This window comes from Rhamphochromis sp. 'chilingali' (assembly GCF_963969265.1).
Source record: "Rhamphochromis sp. 'chilingali' genome assembly, chromosome: 19".
Lineage (NCBI taxonomy): Eukaryota > Metazoa > Chordata > Actinopteri > Cichliformes > Cichlidae > Rhamphochromis > Rhamphochromis sp. 'chilingali'.
Window position 1 is genome coordinate 31309969 of NC_137946.1, and position 27319 is coordinate 31337287.

At 39.5% G+C, this 27319-nt stretch overlaps 1 protein-coding gene across 5 annotated transcripts; it reads right to left on the minus strand.

The window, feature by feature from the left end:
• Positions 1-27319, minus strand: LOC308386599 (uncharacterized protein). Of its 5 annotated transcripts, none has more exons than XR_013969822.1 (4): positions 26557-27319; positions 23417-23514; positions 3742-3918; positions 1-3656 (listed from the first exon to the last, which is right to left on the minus strand). XR_013969822.1 is itself a non-coding variant. In XM_080866255.1 (4 exons), exons 1-4 carry the CDS (start codon positions 26516-26518, stop codon positions 3626-3628), a joined length of 360 nt encoding a protein of 119 aa, XP_080722381.1. In that variant the 5' UTR covers positions 26519-27319; the 3' UTR covers positions 1-3625. The 5 variants fall into 5 exon arrangements, 2 of the variants coding, with proteins under 2 accessions (XP_080722381.1, XP_080722382.1); XR_013969823.1 differs by having other exon boundaries at positions 26450-27319; XM_080866255.1 differs by having other exon boundaries at positions 3746-3918; positions 26461-27319.

Below are 27319 nucleotides of genomic sequence, written 5' to 3' on the forward strand. Positions count from 1 at the left end.
TTTATAGGCCAGCATCAGAACTTTAAAGTCTATCCTCTGACGGACAGGCAGCCAGTGTAAGGACCTCAGAGCTGGACTGATGTGGTCCACTTTTTTGGTCTTAGTGAGGACTCGAGCAGCAGAGTTCTGAATGAGCTGTAGTTGTCTGACTGATTTTTTAGGTAGACCTGTAAAGATGCTGTTACAGTAATCAAGCCTACTAAAGATGAATGCATGGACTAGTTTTTCCAGGTCCTGTTGAGACATCAGATCTTTTATCCTTGATATATTCTTGAGGTGATAGTAAGCTGACTTTGTTATTGTCTTAATGTGTTTTTCTAAGTTTAGGTCTGCATCCATCACTACACCCAAATTTCTCGCCTGGTTTGTGGTTTTTAGATGTATAGATTGAAGTTCTCTGGTGACCTGTAATCGTTTTTCTTTGGCGCCAAAGACTATTACCTCAGTTTTGTTTTTGTTTAGCTGGAGAAAATTGTGGCACAACCAGTCATTGATTTCCTCAATGCATTTACCAAGAGCCTGTACAGGGCCTCGGTCTCCTGGTGACATTGTGATATATATTTGTGTGTCATCTGCATAGCTGTGATAGTTTATTTTGTTGTTGTTGAGTAGAGTTTCTCACCAATGAACCCTAACCTGCAACCATAAAAAGGTCGATTAATGAATTAAACTGTCACTTTGAAGCTAATAGCTGGTGTCTCGCAGACATTCAGACTCTGGTTGCCTGGTAACCCTCTGATTTAGTCATATGTCAATCATAGGTGTCATTCACACTCACCTCAAAATTGAGAAAAGATTATCTCAGGAATGGCATGCTTTGTGTTGTCTGTAGTTAGTTTTTGCCTGTAGTCACCTGATGTCACTGAACTTCTACAGTCTCTGGTCACCACCTTGCTGCCAGTCACTTCCTGTGTAGACACAGCTTTGGATTTTAGAGGGTTACTGGACATATCAGATATATTAGTGTTCATATTGTAACAACCTCTGTGTTCTGAGGTTTTATGCAACTTGGGTTTAATATCTTTCCCGAGGATTTTTGACATGCTGACTAGATTAGCCAGGGATTCAACACCAACCTTCCAATTAGAAGATGACCTATTTGACCTCCTGAGCTACAACCAACCATAGCAGAAGAAAATCTTATGTCTGTATTGTTTCATATGCTTTTTTTAGTTTACACAAGTTTCAGAATAGAGGTCTCGTTAATATTTCTGTCCACTGCAGCTCTGGCAGGTTTGAACAGGTGAATTTGCACAAAAAAAAAAGCATAATTCAATAGCTTTAACAGTTGGAGCAGATCAGAACAACTGCTATACAACAAGTTATATCCACCAAACATAAAGATTTATACATAGAACTTCATCTGTGACTGAATTACTACTGATTTATGGCAAAAATGTTCCTGTTGTGCCACCTGGTTCCTCTGCCAGTCTGATCAGTCAGTTTTTCAGATTTAGGCAAACATACAAAAACCGTTGTTCTTGCTGTTATTACGTCTTTGTGTCTCACACTTTTACATCAGTGTCACCTCCCACTTTTGTTTCATTTTCAGTCTGAGCACACTTTGTGGCCCGTGATCCCCAAGCCCCCTGTGCTCTAACCATAACTTACATTCTGTATGCACAGGGCTGTGAGAGCGGTTGTAGGACTACATCTATATTCCATGTATAAAATATTCAGCCAGAAGGACTTCTCTTGGTGCTCAAAACTTCTTAAAGAAACCCCAACATTTAATACAGGTATATCAAAACATTTTCTAATAAAAAATGTAATACGTTGTACAGATTGCTGTTTATCGTTTTTCCGATTTATTTACAGCTACAAGCTTATACATTTGTCGAAAGCAACAAGCAAAATGCAGCAGTCTTTGTGTGTTTATATTCAGTTTAAAAGTGCTTTTCTTCATTACATTCCCTAATTTGGATTCACAATGGTCCAGGGACTATCAACCCATCTGTGTCATTTAATTATAGGTGTATGAAATGAGAGCATTTCCTCCCGTACTCCTTTAATGTTTCCTGGAATTGATAAGAGTGAGGAAGCTCATCACATTACATTGCAGAGCTGTGATCCTCCTTTGTTGCGGCTCACTCACACTAATGGGCCTCATCAGCTTCACAGGCAGATACTCGACTATTAGCCAAGAAGAGGCAAAAACCGTAATGGGAAACATAGACATGGATAAGAAGGAAAAGAAGATGGGATGTAGTCAGGAAAGGAGAAAAAACAGGAGGGAGTGGGACGTGGAATAAAGAGAACAAGAAAAAATGGCATTAAAGGCTAACCGAACTAACACTTTACAGTGATGGAAACTGAAAATCCTACTTGATGTTGGAGCTACAATAGTTAAGTCCTGGGTGTGAAACTAAAGTTCCCTATTATCAGTAAATACGTTAAGGGTTTTCAAATGTTTCTAGAGGTGTTGTTGGACAATCTGATGGGTATAAAGTGACCAAAGCCATAAATTTATGGGAAAAATGACTCAAATGACCCTGTAGAGACATAACATTACTTCTACCCATATATACATTCAGCACACGATTTACACCTTCCCCATCCATTCACCTGCCATGCATCTATCAACCTTCATCCATCCACTCTACCATTGTCCATCTACCTCTCTATTCATCTCTCTCTCTACACATTCATTCATACACTCATCTTTTGTATACTCTGGACAAGGAAGTGGATCCAAAGGCTTTCCCTCAGGTCCAGAGGCCTATTGGTGGTGACATGGTGCCATCCATAATGCATTTCTCCTTAAAGGAAGCCTGTCTAGCAGGCAGAGGATTTGGAGTTTGTGTATTCACTTGCAAACATTCGGATCCATTATGGATTTCAGGACCACTCTCTGAACACAGTGTGGCTCTGATTTATCTACATGAGATGCTACAATAACAAGGGGACAAACTCTGCTTCTGATTTTAAAGTAGGTACCCTGAACACACACACACACGCACGCACACACACAGTGTCACATGTACACACTTGTCCTACAAAAATGGGCTCACATGCACGTATTTTGCTCCCAGCTGGCATTTTCAATGTGGCCTGGCTTACTGGGTGCTCACCTACAACAGAAAGGTCAGTAGGTGAGGGCTGTGCCACCTGGAAAGCAAATCTAGGGAATGAACTAAAATCAGCCCCAAAAGAGTTGGCACACTGCTTAAAATTAATAGATGAAAACAGAATATAATGACTTCCAGATCTCATAAACCTATATTTTATTCATGATAGGACAGGAAAAGTATCAAATGGAACTTGGAACACTGTCATGATACATGGAACCATACTTGAGCGCAATCACCTTTTTGCTCAGGAGGAGCTGAGCTTCCTAATGTCTTGATGCATGCTCAGTCATCCAGGTAAATAAATCCTAAAAGACTGATTCTGTTCATCTGGATGTTGTTACGGCCGAGACCGTTTTGGACGAGTGACAGGACTCAAACGCAGGACGCCGAACAGCTCGTAAGTAGATTTTAAAAATAATGTTTAATGTTTCCAAAAATATTCATAAACAAAAAGGTGAGAGTGGACAAGTACGACGTTCCACCACTGAAACTAAGTAATGATCTGGTCCGGGTCAGAGAGGACAGCTATTCCGGGGATTGGACTGGAAAGCAAGTCACATTCGATCCAGGAAAAGGTCGGGGTCACTGTAACAGAGTGCAGATGTTCAGATACGGATAAGGAGACATATGAATATGTTGCTGGTTCAGAATCCTTCTTCGTACTGCGTACTTGCCAAAGGAGGTCGAAGATGACGTAGAGGGGTGAGTAGTCCGGGTGTGAAATCCAAAAAACTCCTGGCGTGGAGGCAGAGAGGCAGGTAGGTAATTCGGGTGTAGCCTGTGGGACTGCCAGATGGTCCAGCATCCAAATAGGTGCTCTTCGACAGGGGTTGACAGTTGGGTGTAGCTGAGAGAGAGGCGCACAAAAAACAAACATACAGTGAGGCAAGGTGATTCACAAAATACATAGGGAATGATGGTGGTGGCCTGCACTGACTGATGTTAGCAGAGAATCTGGCGAAGAGAGATTGAGTACGCTGGCCTTAAGAGTCCCCGGCTAAATTACCCACAGGTGTAAGCGATCAGCAAAAACACTGAGGCCCCTCCCCGGGGTGGAGACGCCGGCTCGGAGGGAGACACACTGGCACACACCCGGACCATGACAGATGTATTGTTTTCGTTTCGACCAATGGGCTTTGATCAGGGGTTTTTGATCAATGGGCATGACAATTTGCATATTACTGATGAAGGAACTGACCTCCCAGCCCATTGTTCATTCAGTGGACTAGTTTCAATGATTGTGCAAATGTACTGTTTATAAGATTGGGGAAACCTGCAGCTTGCTGAGACTGAAGAAGTCACTTGGATGAGTGATGAAAGTTTCTTCCACTGATTCTGTTCATCTGGACGTAGCGTTTTCAACCTTTTGGTTATGGGCTTCCTAATGCACATGTGCTTATGGAGGTATGGATCTATACACAATTAAATATCATCATAAGTTTACACCCAATGCTCAGCTGTAAAATCTAAAAACTCTCTTCAACTTTCAACTTAATTCATTCACCAGTTTAATATATTTTCTGTATTCTTTCAGTGTTGTGCTCCCTGAATGGCTTTTAACTTCATCTTCTTGGACTCTACATGCACACAGGTTTAGCTATATATGTTGACCTAATGTGAATTGAAACTGCTAAGGAATAAATTCTACATGAATGAGTCTTATTTAGATTTCTTCGTGCCCTCATAAACTATGCACTATGACTAAATGCAACTTGTGTTTTTTTCCTGGTGATAGGCTGGTCCCAAGAGGGCACTCAATACATGCACTGAGGACAGACAAAACTACTTAATGTCTGGAAGTGTGCAGGCGATAGAACTGCCATATGTTCACATCAGCTGCAAGCAGATGTTTAAAAATTCAGGGTGGGAAGTGGAAAGGGAAGGCTGCTGTAAAACTAAGTGGAAGCAAATTAGCACAAATTAACAACAGGACATTGATTTTTAGCTCTTAAAGGTTAATGTGGTTTGTGACTCTGCTGTCTGAGAGACTGTCCAGGGAGAGAAAGTGAGCCAGCGTAGAAGAAAGCAGGAGAAAGGAGAGAGAAAAGCAATATTGTTCCATATTATCTGAAAGAATAAAATGTGTAAAAGATGAGCAGAGGAGGCCAAATAATTAGTGAAGAAACAAAGAACTGAGGCAATCAGGAATTTGTAATAAACCCAAGAACAAAGTTTTACTTTTTAATGAATGTCTGTTGCATATATCCTTACACCACAAACCTAAAATCCAACTTTTGAGTAAAACATCTAAAGAATTTGTATTATAAGAATACATTATAAGTATTATAAGTGCAAGAATCTTGTTTTTCTTAAAGTATTTTTATTTAGTGGCAGTTCACTAAACTTGATCAATTCTGTTTCTAAAGAAGCATTATCAGTATATTATCATGGACGAGACATTATCCAGACACACATGTTTGCTCTACTTTTATTATTATTAACAGTTTTAAATTTTGAACAGGTATAGGATTAACTCACCAGTTTCACTTTCTGCGTTGCCAAATTGCGTTTGTTGCTTTTCATATGCTATTCCACACCATTATGTGCTAGCTAATAACACCTTAGCCATGGTGCTTATTCTATTATGTTTGCATTCAATGGTAGCGTTTAACCACTCAATGTATGCATTGAATATATACAACATAATCTTTAGGCTAAATGTAATGGAGTCAGAGTCCAGTTGGGACTGAAGCAAGGGCGTAGATTTGGTTTTGGCATTGGTGGGGACGGATGATTCAACCGCTGAACCCTGCCCTGTTTCTATTTTTTTTCCCTTTGTCTTTGATTCTTGATAATAAAAAAAAAGGAGAAATATACTTGCCTACATATGCTATTCTACATGCTTTTAAACCATTTAAAATTACAATTCATAGTTTTATATGTGAATTATATAAAGTTAATTTACTATTAAACAAATGACTAAGTATTTTAGACTTCAGTTTACTTCAGCCATATTCTATATAAATCAGGTATCATACAAAAATAAAAATAGCTTCAAATAAAGTCATGACAATAAAAGAATATGACTTTAAGGACTTGAATTAAAAGTCTGTCTTGGTCTTTCATTGATTAATAGGCTGGTGTGAAAAATTGCTGCCACACCGCCCCCTCGGCTGTGCTTCGAGATTTCTGGTAGTTAGTTTAAATGAATCAACACCCCCGAGTCATTCTAACATAATCATCCTGCTGCAACCAGGTTTCTGTAAGGCAGAGTAAATCGATTTGTTGATCAATTAAGTCATGTACTAACAGATACTTGGAGGAGAGAGACCTAATATTTAATAATCCACATTTCACTGTTTCTGTCATGAACCAACAGGTTCGCCCAGGAAAGTGGACCCAAAAATGCAGACAAACACTGGTGGGGAATGCTTACAGTGATATTTATTTGAAAAAAAGTGACCTAAAGTGACGAGGAGGCCCCAATAAGGCTAGTTGCAGAAAAGAGGAAGAGGTCAGAGAGCCGAATGAATATTCTGTAACAGAGGGAGAGGTAGTTATAATCGGAAGAGAAAACTGGAGCTTGATAACTAGAAACTGGAGAATAGTTCGCCTTACTGTGCCAGTCCGGGTTAGTATCACTGAGGGGAGGGCACAGAGGTCCGTGGAAAGCGTCTGGAGGGTCTCAAGCTGAAGTGTGGGGGTTAGAGGGCAGGCAGGCGAGCAGGCTGGGAGACAGGGACTGTCCCAGTATGGTGAAGCCAGGGTTGAAACTCCGCACCGAGAAGAGTAGAACAAACTGGCGAGGAGGAGCCGGTTGAGTCAGCTGAAGTAGGTCTCCCGCTGATTGCTTGCAGCTGAGGCTCAGTTGAAGCACTGAAGTCCCGCCCCAAATGGATGCAGTTAAACATAGGTTGACATTACTCTCAACTTTCTGGCATTACTCCTGATTACAGCAGGCAGAACAGTCAGGTTTTGGCTGTTGCAATCATGCCCCCTGTTCATACTGGGGCCTTTAAGACATCCCTTTCAAATGTGCTTCCAGTCTAAGTAATAGAGAACAAAAACCAAGGTTCCTTGGTATGTGCAGAATATTATAAAATGAATTTGAGTTTTGTGTACTATTGGTTTTTCTTTTGATCCTTAAACGAGCAAAATTCCCTTCAGGCCAAAAGACTACTGAGGATTAAATGTCACCTCAGCATACTGAGGTGAATCCATGAACTCTGAGAGGAGGTGGTGTTTAGACAGCACAGGATGAAGTGAGAGAAGAAAAAGGGCATGGAAACACACAGATAACATCGCAGTGACATTTTCTGTTGGTCACTCTGCCAGACTGGTAGTGAGACTGCCCCTCCCACTCTATCCACAAACTACTACTGTAAAACAGTTCATACACTGAACAGCTTGTTGAAGTAGTCAAAGATCATGCAGGCTATACACTGAGGTGAAGGAAACGAGGAACTACAAAAAGGCAGCGAAAAGACAGCCAGGTATCGTCAGGGTAATAAGATCTGCACGTCTGGAAACGTCACAAAATAAAGGTGTAAAAATGCCACAACCTGATCCAAACACATCACTGTGTGTTTTAAGCTGTATGTACTCTATCTGTGTAATATATGCTGTATTCAATCATGTGACTGCAGAGACATGTACACTGTGTGCGCTAAGATGTGTGTTGTCCATGCATGGATCTTTACACAAAGTAAAATGCCATCATTTATATTCATACCCTTTGCCTGAGGAGAAAGAGAGCAGCGCACTCTGTATTCGACACTAATGCACATAAGACACAGACCCATTTTATAAATAACAATTCCTCCTTCAGGCTTTTTCTGTCCCTTTGCACTTCTACAGTTTTCCTATGAGATTCATATCAGATATTTTTTAACGTATTATTAAAACACATAAAATACTCTCAGCTTTAAGTTACCTATTTACATTTATACCATGACAGATTTATTGCTTAAAACCTTTCACTAAAGAAATAGAAAGGGAGCACCTTTTCACATGCATTCACAATGATGTTGAACAATATGACAAAGCGGATTATTCATTCTGGAAAAGAAAACATATAAGAGTTAAATTATTGGGTTTACTGCTGTGCAGCAGTTCAGTTATGGTCTCAGTTATTTTTGGCACTTTTAATTGAGAGTCAATTAGAAAGTGCAGCTTCATAGCAAACATTTACATAACATTTAAATGTTTCACTCTGGCAAGTAGAGATTTATTTGGCCCCAGTCTTGCTACATTCCTTTGATGTATATTATTGTATTTTGGAGTTTTGTGGTTCTGTTTCATGTTATGATACTTGACAATTTATTAAAAGCTAAATAAATATGAAGTCGAATGAGATTTTTTTTTGTTTTATCACACATATAGATGTAAAAACACTTGCAGTATATACAGTATGTGTTCCAAAAAAGTCTAGTCCTCTAATGACACTGAACAAAGTCTGAGAAAATTCTAATTCAATAGGGGAGGCCGTGTTGGTGGGGCTCTTTTAATCAAAAGGTGTTAGGGTACCTGGGTCTGGTGAGCCAGTGTTCAATATTCTGTAATTTAGTGGTTTTTCATGGTTTAGTCTTTTGTGCTTCTTGCTCCCTTAGTTATTCTTTAATATTTTGTGATTTCTAGTCTTTAGGTTTTGTTACTGTGCCTCCTCTGTGTTCCTTATGTTACATCTAGTTATCGTTGTCTCTAGGTTCGTGTATTTCCTGTTTTACTTTGACATTCCCGTATCCTGTGTTTGTGTATTCTGTTTTGCTTCCTCCTGGTCTCCTTTTTGTGATTAGTCACAGCTGTGTTTCCCTCCTGATCCTCACTCCCACGTTACTCCTTTGTATTTAGTGTCTGCATCTTCCTCTGTTTGGCGTTGCATTCTCCTTCATCCCTCGCTGTGTGTTCCCCTCGCCTGGTTGGTTCATGTGGTTTTCCAAACTTGTTTTGTATTTCTCGGTGCCTGCAATAAAGCTGTCTTTTGAGTTTAGTTTCTGCCTTTGAGTCTGCATTTTTGGTCCTCCATTCCAGCCTGCCACACACAGCAACCACTGAAAAAGGAAAGTAACATATTTTTTGGACCATAAGGCTCACCGGATTATAAGGCACAATAAGCGAAATAAAACAGTCAGAAAAGTCAAATTTTACTCAACTCATTCTTCCTCCACTTCTGTACTCTTGATTCATTAATTTTGAATTCTCTCACAGCTGCTCTATTCCCATGTTGTTGCAGTATATTAATGACTAACCTCGTATTGTGGATGGATTATCTCAGTTGTTCTCCTGACTGAAGTTTGGTCCAAAAGTTTTCTGTCTTCATTTATGTTGGAAGTGACAGCAGAGCTGTACATTTTATTTTTTCAGAAATCTCTCAGTCAGAACATGCTATATTATGTTTAGGTGGAAACTAGCAAGCTAGGCAAAAAAGGCACAAAAAAAAGGAAACTAGCAAGCTAACTTCCTGCTAAATTTCATAAATTCTGTTTTCATGGATTCCTGGATGTTAAACTTAATTGTTACACCTGGTAAAGCAGCAACACTGATAATTTTATCAAAGATGAAAGAATTTAGACTGTTTTTAACTCTGTGATGCTCCAGTGTTTGTTTGACTTTGGGACCTGAAGCAGACGTCGTTTTGGACCCAGATTACTCCACGAGGCTCCTGACTATGGTAGCCGTAACGCTCCGACAATCCATCAAGCGGTGCGGCTTCGTAGCCTACCAAAGTCATACTAAAACATTTTTGACAGATTTTTGAGCGCCGTGTACCACATAAAATCGGTTCGAGGTCAGTAAGCACAACCAGAATTCATACATAAGGCGCACCGGATTATAAGCCGCACTGTCGATTTTTGAGAAAATTATAGGATTTTAAGTGTGCCTTATAGTGCAGAAAATATGGTAGTAATACTGCCGCCAAATACTGCAGTTCTGCATAAAGTTAGCCAGCATAGGCACACATGTTAAAATTCAGACACCAAAATAGCATGACTATAGTACAAAACATGTTTTTTGCCATGATATCCTTTTCTTATAACTCATCCTTGGAATGCAGTTGAGACTTAAATCTGGGGGATTAGCACCAGAAACAGACAGTTGTTCCCACGTAGGCTTCTGAAGCTGACTAGTGTCTGCTAACCTTCACCTTCAGCGGACTCTCTGAATTGGACCTCGAGTATGTTTGTGCTGTTGTTGCTGCACCACAGCCAGATCCCATGAAAGTACTTCAGAAGGCACCAAGTTTGTAATCCAGTATCAGTGAGTGAAATGTTGGTGTTAGGTCTGTTTCTTGGCACTCGTCTGAGCATGCTAACAAAACATGTCAGTGGTAAGTGATAAATCAAGCCTGAATGTGCTCACTTGTTGCTCCAAAAAACATGAAATCAGATGAAAGATTACAGTCGAAGTTTCAAAATGCTGAGTTCGGAAACCAGAGGGTTACATTATCGTGGCTGTACAATTTGTTTTATATCTAGTTCACTCTTTCAGTTGGGAGACCATGGTCACATTCTGTGTAAGACCAGTTTGTGTTTACATAGATCTCTTATTATTATGACTGAGGTTTTTGGGGGTATTATTCTTATGGTTTGGTCTACTACCAAAACTACTTGGTAATGTTCATGAAAACAACATGGATTTTTGTCAAAATGAACCCTTTAACAAAGTTAGACAGCAAACCTTTCCCAACTGTAAGCTTTGTCTTTTTGCTGAGCAGGTCACAAAGATGAACCTGTAGTCACATGACCTCAAAACGTAACCTTTAAGTAAACAGCTTTTGCTTTAACATCCTTCAAACATCTGTGACTACCGGCGTTTCCCCAGTGGAGTTGGGCTGCTTTCTTTCTTTCTTTCTTTTTTCCAAGTAGTGCTCAGGATTTCAGATTTATGAGAGTGTTTTATTGATGCTGACACGGTATATGTGGCACATTTGACAAGATGAACTCTTATTAGTGGAGAGCTACTCTACCTCCTCATACATAGTGAGAGGTACAAGAGGAGGTCAGGAGGAGGTGGAGTGCGTACATGTTTACTGATGGTCTGTGTGGCAGCTCTGTGATGAAGAGATCAGCCATAGAGGGCTCGGATCCTTCTGAGCAGGTGACCTTTCCATCACACGTACAGAGTAAAACGGAGAGAGACAGAAAGACATGAAGATGCCGGAGCTCTAAGCGACACTGACATTTGTACACTGCAGTGTTTTGTTGTGGTTTGACCTGCTGGGATCTGCCTAAACACTTGTGTAACTGCTGCGCAGTGGCACTTCACACAGTTTATTTTAATTTGCATTATTATTGATAGAGATGTGAACAGTAACAGTGTTGTTGATCATACAGTATTACAATCTAAATAACCTTAAGCAATCTCGAGCAAGAACCTGTGCGAGGGGCTACAAGGCATTACTGTTAAATTTACTGATATAGCACCTTATAGGAGTCACACTCAGACACTGAGGGTCACCTGAAGAATACTTTGTAAATTCATGAATAAAACTGTGTGCATGCTGTTTCATCAAATATAAAACTGAGACAGTCACTGGAGAAAAAAGGTGTATTTGATGATCCTAGATCTAGTAGTGGGACTTGAAACAAGAGGCACCAATTAATACAAAAGACAACAATGCATGCAAAGTGAGGTCAAGTCATGCCTGCTAGCAATCTATGTAGATGCTGCTCCCTCTCTCAGCTGTGTCAGAGCTCCTTTTGGCTCTGTGACCTTAGCTCAGACATGACAGCTCGGCGTGCAATAACAGCCAACTAACAGGAGAACCAGAAACAACAGCATGAAGAAGTTTCAGTAAATGTTAATAGAGAAGGGTAAGGCTTTTCTAAGTTACTGTATTATAAAAATAATTTTAGTATCCCAGAGGACAGCTTTTCCAGGCATTTGCTTTATAGAAACAGAGGTGGCACATGCCTGAGGCCGACTGGGGTCCCCAAGGACCGACAACGCCCAGGCAAAGAGTGAAGGTTTGTCTCCTGCTTAGGTAGACTGCCAGCAGACTAGCTGATCATGAAAAGGTGAGCAAGACGAAGCTTTATTGTCCCAGGTGAGCTTTATTGACCCACCTTACCTTACAGTGTCTGGGTTACCCACCTTACCTTACAGGTAAGGTGGGTACACACACACACACACACACACACACACACACACACACACACACACACACACACACACACACACACACACACACAGGAGAGACAGAAAGGAAGAGAGAGAGAGAGACCAAGCATGGAGAGTAACAGAGAGAACCAGCAGAGACGCCCATGGGGACTGGAGGACCACGACAATTAGTGAGCTAGCCTGGTGTGTCCATCTCTGCCGTCTGTTATGTGACTGAGTGTAACTGAACACAGAAGCTTGTAGTTTCAGTATTAAAACTTTATATTAGTCAGCCTGGTCTTGGGCAATGTTACTGAAACAAACAGTGAATGAATGTCTTGTAAAATAGCAGTAATGGAGTGATTTAGAGTTTTTTTGGCATCATTTCTTTTGGAGGTTTAATTATTGTTTGTCACTTGTCTTTTTTCTTATTTAATGATATCAACCAAAAGATGATGTTAACTACAAGTTCAGAATTCTACTTTTAACTGATTATACTGTTTTTTTGTTGTTGTTGGTTCAGTTCAGTTTGTAACTTAATGGCAACAAACTCTGTTTGGGCCCCCTGTGATTTTCTATCTGAGGCCTCAACGAACCCCAGAACAGCCACTGTGTATAAATCACACCACCTGTTTTCCAACAGATAAAAAAAAAAAAAATGTAAAGCCGTTATAATATAACATGATTGTAGAACTCATAATATAATAATGAATAATGGCTTTGCAAGGTTTTACTGGATACAAAATACATTTTAAAGGATTTTATTAATTAAAAAAAAAAGAAAAGTTCATCTCATTCTTGCTTATATTATTGTAAACTCTGCTTAGATTACAGTTTACATTGTTTCCCAATAGATTACAGCTCATTTGTGTATTAGTTACAGAACAAAATGATAACTTTATATTTTATTCTTTGTTAAATTAAAAGGCAACATTGTCATTAAATACCTGCTGATATTTTGCAATAAAAATGGTAATGAAGAATGCTTGCCAGTTGTTATTTAAATGAGACCAGAATGGGGTGAAAAATAATCATCAACACTGAATTAGATTCACTTGTTAGAAACGAGACAAACTTTCACCTGAACCCAGAGCAGTTTTACAATTTCCACCTTTTACAGCTGATATGAGGTTAATGCCTTTGTTTTTGAACAGCTGGTTACTTACCGTGCCTTTTTTATGTAGCCTTTCAAAAGCTCTGCAAAATCCTTCAAATCAGTGATTCAACTGTTTGTTCTTCTCTAGCACTGCTCCTAATATTGATTAGACACGATATTGCAAAATTTTTGAATGCGTAACCACAGGTTAAAATGCAACTTTTACAATGCTAACAAACCTCTGTTGAACTTTAAAATGTCATGACACAGTAACAAATTATCACATAAATGTTTTCCCCTGAAAACTGTCTTCAGTGCAGTGTCTCCAGTGGTGGTACTTTATCCAATATCATACCCCAAAAGTAGGTTTTCCTCAGGCACTCAAAACAGTAAATACATGCTACCGCTGCAAGCTGCTGCAGATTGAACTGCCAGAGAAGAATTTAACGTTTTTCTTGACACTGAACTGCTCAAACATCTTTTACTTGTGTGGGCCACAAAGTTTTGTAAACATTTGCGTCCTCTATACTGTGGCGTGTCATTAGTCTACCTGCTTTTACACATGAACAGCTGTTGGACTTCATAGCTTCACATTTTGTATTAAAGACAAAATCAATATAAGAATCAAGTTTTTCAAGCTGTTCAGCTAATGTTTTATTAATTTATTTATTCATTTTTCAGAGCTTGATTAGCTGAGTGTAAGTGGTGGGCATTTAAGCACAAATGCACCACTTACATCTTCCATAATCAGTGTTAATGTTAAGACCTGCTTTCAAACCTTTTTGTGCTACACAATTCAATATTGATATTATTAAAGTTTATTACATAACATCTACAACTGCAACACAATTGCCCTGTTATGTCACACCACTCTCACACAAATCCATTGCTTAACTTTTACTTAAGCTCATGCAAATTGAAGCGGTGGTTATCTGCTGTTTGATTTGACTTGATTTGACAGATAACTGCTCCTTTTTCTAGACAAACCTTCGAGTAAAACCCCTCTGCCTTTAAATGCAGTGTGACACTTCCAAAATGAGGCAGTGTACACCACACAGGGTAGTTAGTTTATCTGCACCTTCCCCTTTCTCTCTGAAACAGTTTCATATGATCTCTATGGAAGTCTCATCAAATAAATGAAAGGTAAGAAACAACTTAATAACCATAACCAAAGGTTTGTAGTTAGTGAAAGAAGGCTACTTTTTAAATATCTTTTCATTTCCAATCAGTCTCAGTATCAGCCCTGGGGTCTTCTTCCGTTTTGACATACTTGTGTAAATGCATATCTGGAAAACTTCCAGTAAGTTTAGATGCTCAAACCACATTAACTGGCTTCTTCTAATGGGCTGAATATGGTTCTGTATTGGCAGTGTGTTAGCAGCCCATATGAAGCTATGGAAAGCCGGTCCACATCCACCATCTATGCTTTAAACCAGGGCTGCCCAATCCCAGTCCTCGAGAGCTACTATCCTGCAGCTTTTAGATGCATCCCTACTCCAACATAGCTGAATCAAATGGTTTGATTACCTCTTCAGCATGCCATCATGTTTGGCAAAGGCCTGATAACAAGCCATTCATTTGATTCGGGTGTGTGGGAACAAGGATGCATCTAAAAGCTGCAGGACGGTAGCTCTCGAGGACCGGGATTGGGCACCCCTGCTTTAAACGCTCAATTTAAAAAAAAAAAAATCTTTGTTTTTTCATTTTTTCCTGTTTCCAGTGAATGCCACTTTCAGTCCCTTCCAAGTTCCAACTGCCGTGTCAGCCAGTCAGCATTTGGCCTCCACGCAGTAAAGCATCATGCTGTTACTTTTTTTCTTAGAGAACTGCGCAGGAACACTTTTGCAAAGGATGACACCCCACTCTACAGGGTCTCGTAGGCCAGGGGTGAGGAACTCAAAGGCTGGTGTCCTGCAGGTTTTAGGTGTGATATCTAAAACCTGCAGGACACTGGTCCTTGAGGCCTGGAGTTCCCAACTCCTGCCAGGCAAATACCTATGCAAATAGACAGAACGGTGATACCATAAAACTAACATGATGCAGAGAAGTAGCAGAGGAGCCCCTCCTGAATGACTTCTGAATTAACCCTAGAAACCCTTCAGAGTCTATGTTCTTGAATCTATGTTTTTATTTTTTTGGTCACCACCAGCAGATTGAACAGTAAATCATCACCTTCATTTTCAGATGTGATCTGGCTGAGGAAACATTCCTTTACTCCACTTGGCAGTATAGTAAATTACAACATTTTTGGCAGCGTCTGTGAGGTTTTAAAATCTAAGATTTATGGGGTTACCTTTCCTCTAGATCCTGTAAATTACCTCTTGGGCAACCTCTCAGGTTGCCAGAGTCCCTTTGCCTCTTTTCTGTAAGCCTGATGGCTTACAGAAATTCTACTGCTCACTGCCAAAAAAATGACAATGAACTGGAAGTCACATCTACCATTGTCAACTGGATGTGGATTTCAGAAGTTAATAACTGTATTCCTCTCATGGAGAATGATGGACTGTCTGGCAGCGTGGTCTCTCTAACTCCAATGCACCAAGGTTATACAAGGCTATTGTGGTTAAAGCTATTTTAACTGTCTCACTTTTTATGTAGGTCTAACTTAGTTTAGATTGCCTTTGCTTTCTCCATGTATTGTGTGATTTGTTCTCAATGTAAAACCAATCACATTGATCCCTGCAACAGTCTCCCATCAATCTCAGTGTCCTAAGTTATTTTAATGAATTCATGCAATTGTAGAAACAAATTTCAGCTGCACAACAAGATGCATTGATTGTTGACAGAGATCCCCCTGCTACCAGCTTCTTCACTAATCCCCAAACTGGGGACTTTGATAATCCTGCCTGCTCGTCATGCAAAATCTGCCTGATGATCTTTACCATTTAATCAATACTGTGGATGCCTATACCTCCTGTGTTGATGCTGAAAAGAAATAAGGCTGGCCTGCTTGACAGTATTTATGTAGTGATGTTAAATTTACTATCATGTAATTAAATGGCTGCAAAATTTACATTCAGGCAATCAAAATAAGAACAGCCCAGTCACTTGTATAAGCAAATAATGGGCTCGTGGCTAATGTGGTGGAGCCAGTTCTGCTCGAGGCATTCATACATCATTTTGAAGGAGCCTTCATGAGCTTTGTGGTCCACGTCCACTTTTGAAGCTAGTGTGTAGATTGTGGATCGATACCTCACGTGTCAACAGCGAGCTGCTCGCAGTGTCATGCTGTTTCCTCCTCATTATGCCTGAGTTAGGTACGTTTATCCAGCCACTGTGGGTCAAATCCACAAATCAGTAAATAAAAAGTGACGTTATGATGTGAGCTTGATGTTATACTCTACCTGCCTGGATTGTTTTTCTTTCCTCTAACGCAGATCCTGTCCATCACCATTTTCTGCAGCTCCTTATTACTCTCAGATCTACAGTAGCACCTGTGAAGCTGCGTGAACAGCTAAAGTAATGGGACGCATTTTATAAAAAAGATTTTTGCAAAAAAAATCTTAAATGCTCATGTTTTTTGCTTCTTTGTTATAGTTTTATTTATTTTAACTTTTTTTTGCAGTGCTTTTGTGCTTACATGCACACACTGAAGTGTCTGATTTCACAATTGTTGTCACAAACAACCAAAATCAACCCATTGCAACACTTGTTAGAGTGTTTTCCACAGACACCGGAGTGCTTTTGTTGATAGCTGGAGGCCACAAGAATTTTAAGAGTTACGAATTACTAGGAAGCAGCATCGTAACTTGTTAAAAATACTATTATGTTTTCAGTGACAGATGAAAAAAGAAATCAGTTGTGCATTTGTCCTGTGTCTGGCAGCATATCCAGCTTAAAAGAAAAACTTTTAAAAGAATTACTACAGCTTTGTCATAAACACTGCAATGAAACTGAGTGAGAGTCATTTATGGCCTGTGATTTTTTTTTAAAGCAGCATGTTTTCTTGGTGGCAAACATACTTCCCTGTACATAATTTAAAAGGAGTCATGCCAGGGAACAGGAACAGCTGTTCTTGAAATGAAGGGAACTAAGAACAGGTGGATGGAAACCAGGTCTGCACTGGAGAGGTACTAGGCATTGTGCATTAAAATAAATATCTTTATAGCCACAACTTGGCAACTGACGCATGAACAAATGATTTATTTAAGTCGTGAACACTTGTTTTGGCATTTCAGCCAATCGCGGCATACCCCAGCCTCCCAGGGGAGTGTTTTGACTTTCAGGAACCAATAAAAAAGGAAAGAAAGTTATCTGCTGTCTGTATAAATATGCAAAAGTTGATATTTGAGAAATTTGTCAAACTCTGTCAGTGGTGGATAAGTAGCTAATCAACATGCAACTCATCACTTCACTGTTTTCCTATTCAAAACATACCCTTTCCCCAGTCTTTCCACCTCAGTGCATTTCAAGTGAAACTTGTTGAGCCTGCAGCTTGACATTAAAGATTATGGCAGAAGTGCAGCTAATTTTTTATTTTATATTCACAATTTTTTGAAAGACCCATCTTCTAAAGACCAACATGCCCGGGTGTATTGACAGGCTGACCTTCGGTTCTGCAGATAATGAGAGTGAAAACCAAGTAAACAGCTTTCTGCTTTTCTCTTCTCCCAGAGAGACTCTGCTCCATTTTTGGCTGAGGGAGGAGGAGGAATGAGAAGAAGGCTGCTAAAATCTCTGCACTACTCTGCTCATTACTGAGGAAGCAGGGAGGAGAAGGAGGAGGGAAAGATTTAGGGAAGAGAGACATATATACCACACAGAGAGACAGACCACAACTGGGTGGTGAAAAAAAGAAGAAGTAGAAGACTGGCATGTTTCTCTTCACCTTATTCTCCTCTCATCCCTCTATTCCTCATCCCACTTAGCAGAGACTTAAAAAGATGGGGTCTTTCAAAGAGGCAGAATTATACTGAGCTTTTTCTATGTTGTTATGTTGAGCTGTTGGGGCTTTTTTAAGAGGAAACACAAATAGGTGAGCAGGCAGGCCAGAGCTCGCCTGGGGAGATTAAAATCTGCAACTGAGGGCCCATCTTGCCGAAAGCTGTCAAATCTGTTTACTGGTTATCACCACGGTGACTGGCTGGGGACGCCGGTTAAGGCGCAATGCCACAGAGGATCTTTCTCACTTGTGTTTTTCTCTTCAAATACTTATGAGCGTGTCAGAATACTGGCAGATGGGTGTTTAGTAAATGGATGGCTCAAATCACCACTGCTGTCTGCTCTTTTATTAAAAAGATATCAAAAGGACAACAAGTTGATTTAAGATTCAAAAGCCACAACACAGACCTTTATTGGACTGGAGTTACATTTACTGTGCCCGAGTAACAAAATACAACAGCTAAAAAAAGATGGAGATGGTCAACAATGTTTTTGGGGAAATTCGATGAAAATTATTTTGTGAAATGTCAACCTGGAAACACATTGGCTATTGACTAATGACTTAAGTTTGATTCATATAGGGCAAGCTTAATTCAGTTCAATTCAATTTATATGTCATCAAATCACAACAACAGTTGTCTCAATGTGCTTTATACTGTAAGACTCTACCATTATATAGAAAAAGAACGCTATATGAGCAAGCACTTTGGTGACAGTGGAAAGGTAAAACTCCCTTTTAACAGGAAGAAACCGCCAGTAGAACCAAGCTAAGAGAGGGGTGACCATCTGCCGGTTGGGAGTGAGGGGAGGAGGACAGGGCAAAGACATTTTGAGGAATAAAAACAGAGGTTAATAGTAACTAATGATTAAATGCAGAGCTCAGTGCTCTATCGTGCGGAGTATATTTGAGCAAGAAGCCAAAGAAAAAAAAATTGGTAATACCCTACGACCAAAGACTTCACAAAAAGCTGGGTGGATGAGGGCGGGCTATTAATAGGATCAGACATGATGGAGATGAAACCAATGCTTAATGAAGAGCATTTAATATATGCATTGAAGGACATAACCTGGTCAAAAACGACGTTCCTAAGATTTTCCAGGCCAGTACAAAAACCTCAGTTTTGTCTGAATTTAATTGAAGGAAATTATGGGACATTGAGACCTTTACGTCTTTAAAACATGCCTGTAATTTAAATGATTTGTGCTATCTGATTTCACGTATAGACATATATAGATGGGTATCGTCTGCATAGCAATGAAAACGTATGCAATTCAATTCAATTTTATTTATATAGTGGCAAATCACAACAGCAGTGTTTTCTAATAGCACAACATAACAATAATAATAATAATAACTCTGTGACTAACTTAAGACTACTTATTTACATGCACAAGTTGAAATCTGTCAAATAGATACAACTCTAACAATCGCCGCACATTTCCTTTAGTAGTCTCTGTATTAAAATGTTATGATTCACAGTGCACCAGTCTTTTGTGCAGGACTAAGTGCACTGAGAACATTACTGAATAAAGATAAATGTGACTGTTTCAGGACTTTTTTCCGCAACTTTTTTCCCTTCAACCAGCTTAGAGGTGACTGACAGCAGCAATCACACTTACACAGCCTAAATGGTGCTTGCTGAAATTAAACCGGGATGGTACATAGTACTCTGTGTCCTGTTTAGCTGCCACTGCCTCGGGGGAGAGAAAAAAAATATGATTTTTTTACTGGCGCGTCTAAAGAAACTGATTAAGGATGCAATCTCTGTAGAAACCACCAATGTCCTCGCTTCACATCAGATTAAATTGTCCATCTAATTGGGGCAACGTGGCTTCTTTTTAAAGGAAGATGAATAAGCATGCCAGGATACAAGGATGCAAAGATGGTAACACACTCAAGGAAGATGGAGAAGGGGAAAGTGAGATGCAGGTGTAAAAATGCAAGAGGAAAAGGGAGTGAGCTGCACAAACTGATGAAGTGGAAAGCACGGTGACCATAAAATCAACTGCTACACCTCAGCTTTTTTCACATCATTACATATTGGCATATGCTAAAATCTCTTCATGTTAATTAACCTCTTTAATTTAGCTCCAGTAGTTACTGTAAGCTTGTCAATGCAGCCAATCAATGCATGCATAATTACATGAAATGGATACGGCGCTCAACCAGTTCACTCGACCTTCAGCTGACGACAGATCACAGCTCCGCTCATGCTCCAGATTAATTTCAATAATTCCCTGTATGTTTCCCAAGACTGCATTTTGCTAGTGAGTCGATAAACATCAAATGAGAGGTGATAGTCGAGGTTAATTGCTCAAACAAAAGGTCAAGTCTATTATTGATAGAGTCTACACGGGGTGAACAGCAGAGGCCGCGATGCTGAAGAGAAAGATTTGTGACCAAGCTGCTCAAGATGGAAGCAGAGCGAGCGGCACCGAGCCTGAGTAAATGTATAGTGACAGTTTGACTCAGCATTTAAATTGCTTGAGGAAAACCATGCAGATGGAGCGCAAACATCAGATAGTTTCAGGGTTTTTCGTTTAGATTCTCTCAGTCTTGAGACATTTTTAGCCACATCAACAAGAATTAAATAAAGTAAGTATCTGTAAAGTTTTCTTTATTACTTGAATTACTTTTCATGGTTTTGCACTCAAATCTAGTTTAGTTTGCATTGGTTTATTTTAGTTAACTATAGTAACTTTGATCAGAGCTGCTGGAAAAGTCACTGGTTGACAACAAGCCTCATTAGGTAAACCAGGGGTGTCCAGCTCCAGTCCTCAAGTGCTACTGTCCTGCAGCTTTTAGATGCATCCCTACTCTAACACAGCTGAATCAAATGATGGGATTACCTCTTCAGCATGCCATCAAGTTTAGCAAAGGCCTGCTAACAAGCAATTCATTTGATTGACGTATGTCGGAACAAGGATGCATCTAAAAGCTGCAGGACAGTAGCTCTCGAGGACTGGAGTTGGGCACCCCTGAGGTAAGCTGCATCACACTGTTGCCTGAATGGAAGCTCAGTCTGCTGTCACACACGTTTTATTCTGATTTTGAGCACCAGGTCGTAAAATGTCTCTGTCTATTAAAGAGTTATATAAGGGGCAGTTTGTGCCAAATTCAGTTAATACAGAGGTCCCCAACCCCCGGGCCATGGACTGGAGTCTTTGTTACAGGGCCGTGATAGTTGAGGCTCGGGTGTGAAATTTATGTTGTTCAGGGTTTTTATCAGTTTTTATCGTCAACTCTGTTTCCCTGGTACCAAAATTTTTTTGGTACCGCTACTGGTTTTATTTTGCTGGATTTATCCGCAACACCTTAAAGGCCGGTCCGTGAAAATGTTGTCGGACATAAACCGGTCGTGGTGCAAAAAAGGTTGGGGACCGCTGAGCTAATAATACGATGCTGTTTTGCATGTCTATAATTGTATTGACGTTTCATTTGTATATACGTTTGTATGTGTCCTGATTGTTATCAATGTTTTTATTATGACAATTACTCTGATGAGGACAATAAAGTTATTCTGATTCTAATTATAATGTTCTCTCTCAGAGGCATCAGGAACTTGAGTATTGTGCACTGTGCACTTCACACAATGATGTGAGTGTCTTCATTTGGTGAATCATCTGGGCTCCATGTGAAATCTTCGGGTTTCCTTCAGAAAACTCCAACACAGTTGGAGAAACCATCACTTCAACCTGCTCATACCTACACACTATAATTTAATGTTACTGCTATAACATTTCATATGCTGCTTGTATTCAAAAGGCTCAGAGAAAAGGCCCAAAAGAGTCAAAAGCCATATCTGATTTGGATTATGTAGATCCCATGCAGCGTGAGCTTTTGTTCCATGTGCAGGGAGCTTCCAGCGTGGCTGCAATTTTTATATCTCTCCCTGGAAGTCCTGTTTTGATCACTTATACAGTGTGTGCTGAGATTTCACTACAGACCAAAAACTTGCACAGACAGCAAAGGCAACTTGTGCTTCCAACTGAAACTGATTGGAATTTCATGTGCTGGGAGAGAATTTGTCATTTTTCTCAATATTCATCATACTATTCACCATAAAGTCATCCCCCAGGATAGCCTCTACTGTACTGACCTGAGGCACATGAGGGAGGGCATTCAGAGGAACAGCTCTGACCTGCGGTGCATGCCAACCTGTCATCTCGTGCCAGCTAAGAGCGCATCTAAAATGCAGGAGTTTTTTTGGCCATACAAACAATCTTTGCTCACCACCTGGACCACTCATCAGATTTGCCTCCCAGCAACTTTGTCCACTTCACGAAAAATGAAAATCAAGTTGAAGGGTCGCCATTTGACACAGTGGAAGAGATCCAGCACACATCTCAGAGGCACACATGCAAGGGAACATTCAAGTGAGAAATCTAAAAATAGCAGCTGCACAGAGAACAGGGCAGACTGCCACGCTATGCTCCTGAACATGAGAGTCAATTTCTCACATTTTTTCCTCACACTTTGTATATTATGAGTATATTATCTTAGTTTTGCCATATGCAACATGTATAACTTAAAATGTACTTAGTCAAGACGGCGCAATAATCCAGTCCAATTTTATTTATATAACACCAAATCACAACAATGCTCACCTCCAGCATTGTTTTTGATTTGTATTTAAAGGTAAAGAACCTACAATAATACAAAGAAAACTGAGAAAACTCCAACAATCAGATGACCCCCCAATGAGCAAGCACTTGGTGAGAGTGGGGAAAAAACTCCCTTTAAAAGACAGAAACCTCCAGCAGGACCAGGCTCAGGCAAGGGTGGCCATCTGCCACCGGGTGGAGGGGAGAGAGGGAAGACAAGGCAAAAGAATCACTGTGGCAGAGAGCCAGAGGATAATAATAACCAGTGATTAAATGCAGAGTTGTGTATAAATGCATGGGCCGTGAAAAGACGTGAGTGAAGAAGAAACAGTGCATCATTGGAATTCCCACAGCAGTTTAGGTCTATTGCAGCATGGTCAGGGTCAGCTGATCCCACCCTAACTTTAAGCTTTCTCCAAAAGGAAAATGTAATCCTAAGCTTAAAAGTAGAGTGTTTATAATAATTGTAATTGATGGATGTTTTCAAAAGTGTAACTTTACATTTCCTATTAACATTTGCATTACGTTGGCAAATTTAATTGTCGGATAAGGCAAATATGTGCATAAAACTTTACAGGAATCCTCCCACTTTCGTTATCACCTCTTTAGTAAATTCACTCTTGACTCATACTCAAGGCAAGTATCCAAGTGATGTACAAAATAAATCTTTAAAAAATAAAATTTTAAATCCCGCTTTATAGTGGCTTCATTCATTTGGGGTTACCTCCTGAGGACGTGGTGATATCCTCTTCTTGGTGTATAAAGAGCCTTTGATGTGCCTCAGCTGAGTCAGTGAAGAACAGCTGTCATGATTTCTCCCTGCTGGAAAATAAAAAATATTACCATAGTTAGGAAGCTACATCAAAGGACGTACAGCACTTTAAATGCTAAACGTGTGTCAGGTTAGTCCTCACTTTCTCTTTGCATTTACATTTCGTGTAAAATCTGTATCCAGTGTGACTTAATCTGAGTGCAACAGTTAGATAAACTTCACATCCTTGATCAACAGCAGAACAAGCATCATATTAAAGGTTTAAGCAATTTCTAAAGAATGCTGCTGAAGAACACTGTATGTTAACTCATGCATTATGTATGTATATATATAGTCATGAGAACAGAGGCTTTTCTAGTCTAGAGCGATATAGAAGCCATCGGTGCATCTCTATCAGACATAATGTGAGCCTTATGGTGATGTTTTTTCTCTGTTTTAAAGCACATTCTTTTTTTGGCTTTGTTTTGATGAATGTTCTAAATGAAACAAAGGTGAATAAATTTCAGGTTGAATTCAGAGAAATAAACATTTTGGTTGCTATTGTTTTGCAAGGTTCATCAGTTTCTTTGAGCTGAACAGAAGTTTATTATATTTACAAATGATATTGGAAGTAAGTGCAGAAGATAAACAATAAGAATGTGGGTCTGAGTCTGATTCGTATCCAGAGTTTTGGAGTTCTGTTTACTTTCCTTCATATTTCCAGTGCGTACTGTGTTTTATTGTGTTCTTGGACCTTGAATGCCTGTTGAGATGGATTCTGGTTTTAATGTTTGTTCTGAATCTTTGGTTTTCAGCTTCATTTTCTGTTTTATTATGTGTAGTTCCTCTCACTGTTTTCCTATCTGTTCTTTCCTCCGCCTCGTCTTTTATTTGTGCCTTTGTCCTATGGTGTTTCCTTGCCTCTGACTTTTTTTGTATTCATGCTTAATTATGATTTTTCTGGGTTCTTATTATAATTTGTCAGATGGTTTCTTTGGAGTCTTGCGTTGAGCTTTGCTTCCTTCTATCTTCCCATGATTCCAGATCGTCTGCGCCTGTGTCTCGTTTCCTGACCTGTGCTCTACACTGTAAAAAATGGCAGTGAATTTGACATAAAAACCATGTAAAATCCCTACAGAAAAGTATAGTAAACTCAAAAACACAATGTTTCTGCTTCAATCACAGTGGACTTTTGTAAACTATTAAATATAATGTTTTTGTTATATTTACAACATCAATGTGTGATTATAATCAAATGTATTGGTTAAAACTGCAAATACTTTGAACAAAAACAGTGAAATACTTTAATACTCGTAACAAAACAATTATGTTAATTTGACATGCAAATATTGTAAAAATTATAGTTTTAGTCAGTTGTTTTTAAAAATACAAGAATTATATGTAAGTCACTTTACAAGTTTATACTGCATGGATGAACTGGGCCTACTTTTAACATGATTCATGAAATGATGCAAATTCAGGGATAGGACTAATAAAAATGTTTTCACAGAAGATGTCATTGTGAACCTGAGAGGTTGCCTCTCTATTTATAGGCTACATGAAAATATACAATTACAATTGTTTACATTATGTGTTTTTTTTGTTTTAAATCATTCGGGCTATTTGCAGCCTATTGTAGAATAACCTATAAGAAAGTATTATTTAACGCCTAAGTAATGCTTCTGTTCAGTCATAATGCTTGTATTCTTTATGTTTCTTTTAATTGCAGTGTGATACTTAGACTAGCAATGGTTAGCAATGTCTCATTATTACAAGCTAAACAAACTTACAGTGCCTCCCATAGGATTTCTATGGTGCCTCCTCTCCACAGAGCTGTAAGCTACTGTAGGCTAGTGATGTGCGGATCGATCCTGAAATATCGATTCCTCCGATACCAATCATTTATGTTCTATCCAATCCAATCGATTCTCAAATTAAAATGTCGATATTTTAGTAATTTAGGATAAATTTGTAGTTTATCATTAACAGGAACACAGTGGAAAGAAACTATAACATTCGGATTGTCTACATTCAAAGGAATTACTTCCTCTTCCGACTTTCGTAGTCATGTGCGAAATACGGCTGTATAAATGTCTTGCAGCCCCTTGGCGTGCGCACTCACAGCAATGGCTGAGCGTAATTGGAGTCATGTGTGGACTTATTTTACCTCCACAAACAGCTGAGACCTGGTTTGCGATACATGTGGCAAAAAAGTGCTCCAAGAGTGAGGTGTTGTGGCCATACTAGGGAGACATTCAAAAGGGCTGTTGGGGGGGGGGGGAATACCAAGCACCACTATTTGCGCCATTATTCAGCACTGTTGTTGAAATTTGGTCCATTGATGAGGTTATGGACACCTAGGTTCAAATGTAAACACAGTTACTTCAAAAGATGTGCCAGACACTTGAAAAGCTTCAAAAATATTTGTCAAACTTTGTCAACACGTCATCAGATGTATCAGGCTTATCTTTTAGCTGGGCAATAATGCCGTGAACTGCTGCAAGTGAAGGAGAGCTGTGCGTTTTATCCCAACCTCTGCAGTCACACTATTCAGCATGCGGTCAGGGAGTTAGCTTTTTCAGAAAGCAATACCACAGTTACCACAGACATTCAGTACAAGGGCACTGCATATAAAAAGGGACAGTTTCTTGTGTACAGAAATGACGAGTGTATGGAGTTTGGTGAACTTCTACTCATCTTGATTCAAAATGACTCATCTGTGTATGTTCTAATCATTAGAAGATGCCTTTGTGGATATCCATTAGAATCTAATGGATATCCACAAAGGCATCTTCCTCTCAGAATACCATCTGTATTCTGTGACAAAGGACAGTCTTGGGTTACAGTGTATCAACAATAATGACCTGCCTGATTTCTATCCTTTGGTATCATACATTCTTGAAGGATACCGAGTCATTCCACTAAAGCACAGTATTCTGGCACAATAATGTCCAACTAATAGCTCACTTCTCACTGTAAATAGGTTAACATTAATATAAGTGTTACCTGATCCATACCCTGCTCCATTAGGTGTATGAACTGTATGTGATTTTCTATTTTGTGTGGAGGTGGCATTTCTTCTTCAGTGCAAGTATGAGTGACTCAGAGCGAACCTTCCCAGATGTCGCCATCACGGAAGTCCTACCAGAACTTCAAGCGGTGAACAAAAACATCCTGGAAGATAGGGCTGTTCGATATAACGATATATATCGGATGATGATATAAAAACATCTATCGTTTCATTTTAGCTATCTTTTGTTTCGTGGTGTCGCAAAATAAACTGTTTACGGTAATATTTTTTCATGGTTCTGATGGTCACTGTCGTGGCTATATTAATTTCTTCCTTCTCTCTTTCTCTTATATGTAATATAACCACACTACGGACGGACAAGCGCCTGTTTTTATGCGTTGTGGTTAGCAACAACGACGGTAACAGCATCGCGTGTCTGCTTGTTTATGTTCCACATAAACCTTTCACAATAAAGCTAAAGATCCTGTTGAGACTTTTCAAAATAAACTGAAACACGTGAAAGAGCAGATTATTTACGGATGAGAAGTAAAAAAAAGCCGCCAGGTGCTAAAAAATAAACCTTAGACTCAAACGTTAGAACAGGCTTTTCCCCGCAGCACGCCGTGTAATAAATACTCACAAAGAAAACGGCGGCCGTTACAACTTAAGTCTAAAAATGTATCGTTTCATGCATCGGTTAAAACACTCGACTCCAGCTACATGACGCGCAGCTGGAAACACTTCCCGCAAGTCGAGCTGCCCGAGATTCACAGAATTTACAGAAAATGTTATATTTTTGTGATTTATATCGTTATCGGACGATAGAATTCTTATATCGGGATATGAGATTTTGGTCATATCGCACA

What these genes read in the sequence shown, in the direction of transcription:
- LOC308386599 (XM_080866255.1), bottom strand. Translation starts at nt 26,518, where the DNA reads ATGCCACCTCCACACAAAATAGAAAATCACATACAGTTCATACACCTA. An exon ending in CATACACCTAATGGAGCAGG is followed by an intron (nt 23,515 to 26,460) that starts GTATGGATCAGG and finishes TTTATTTTCCAG; the next exon opens with CAGGGAGAAATCATGACAGC. An exon ending in GTCATCTTCGACCTCCTTTG is followed by an intron (nt 3,657 to 3,745) that starts GCAAGTACGCAG and finishes ACTCTGTTACAG; the next exon opens with TGACCCCGACCTTTTCCTGG.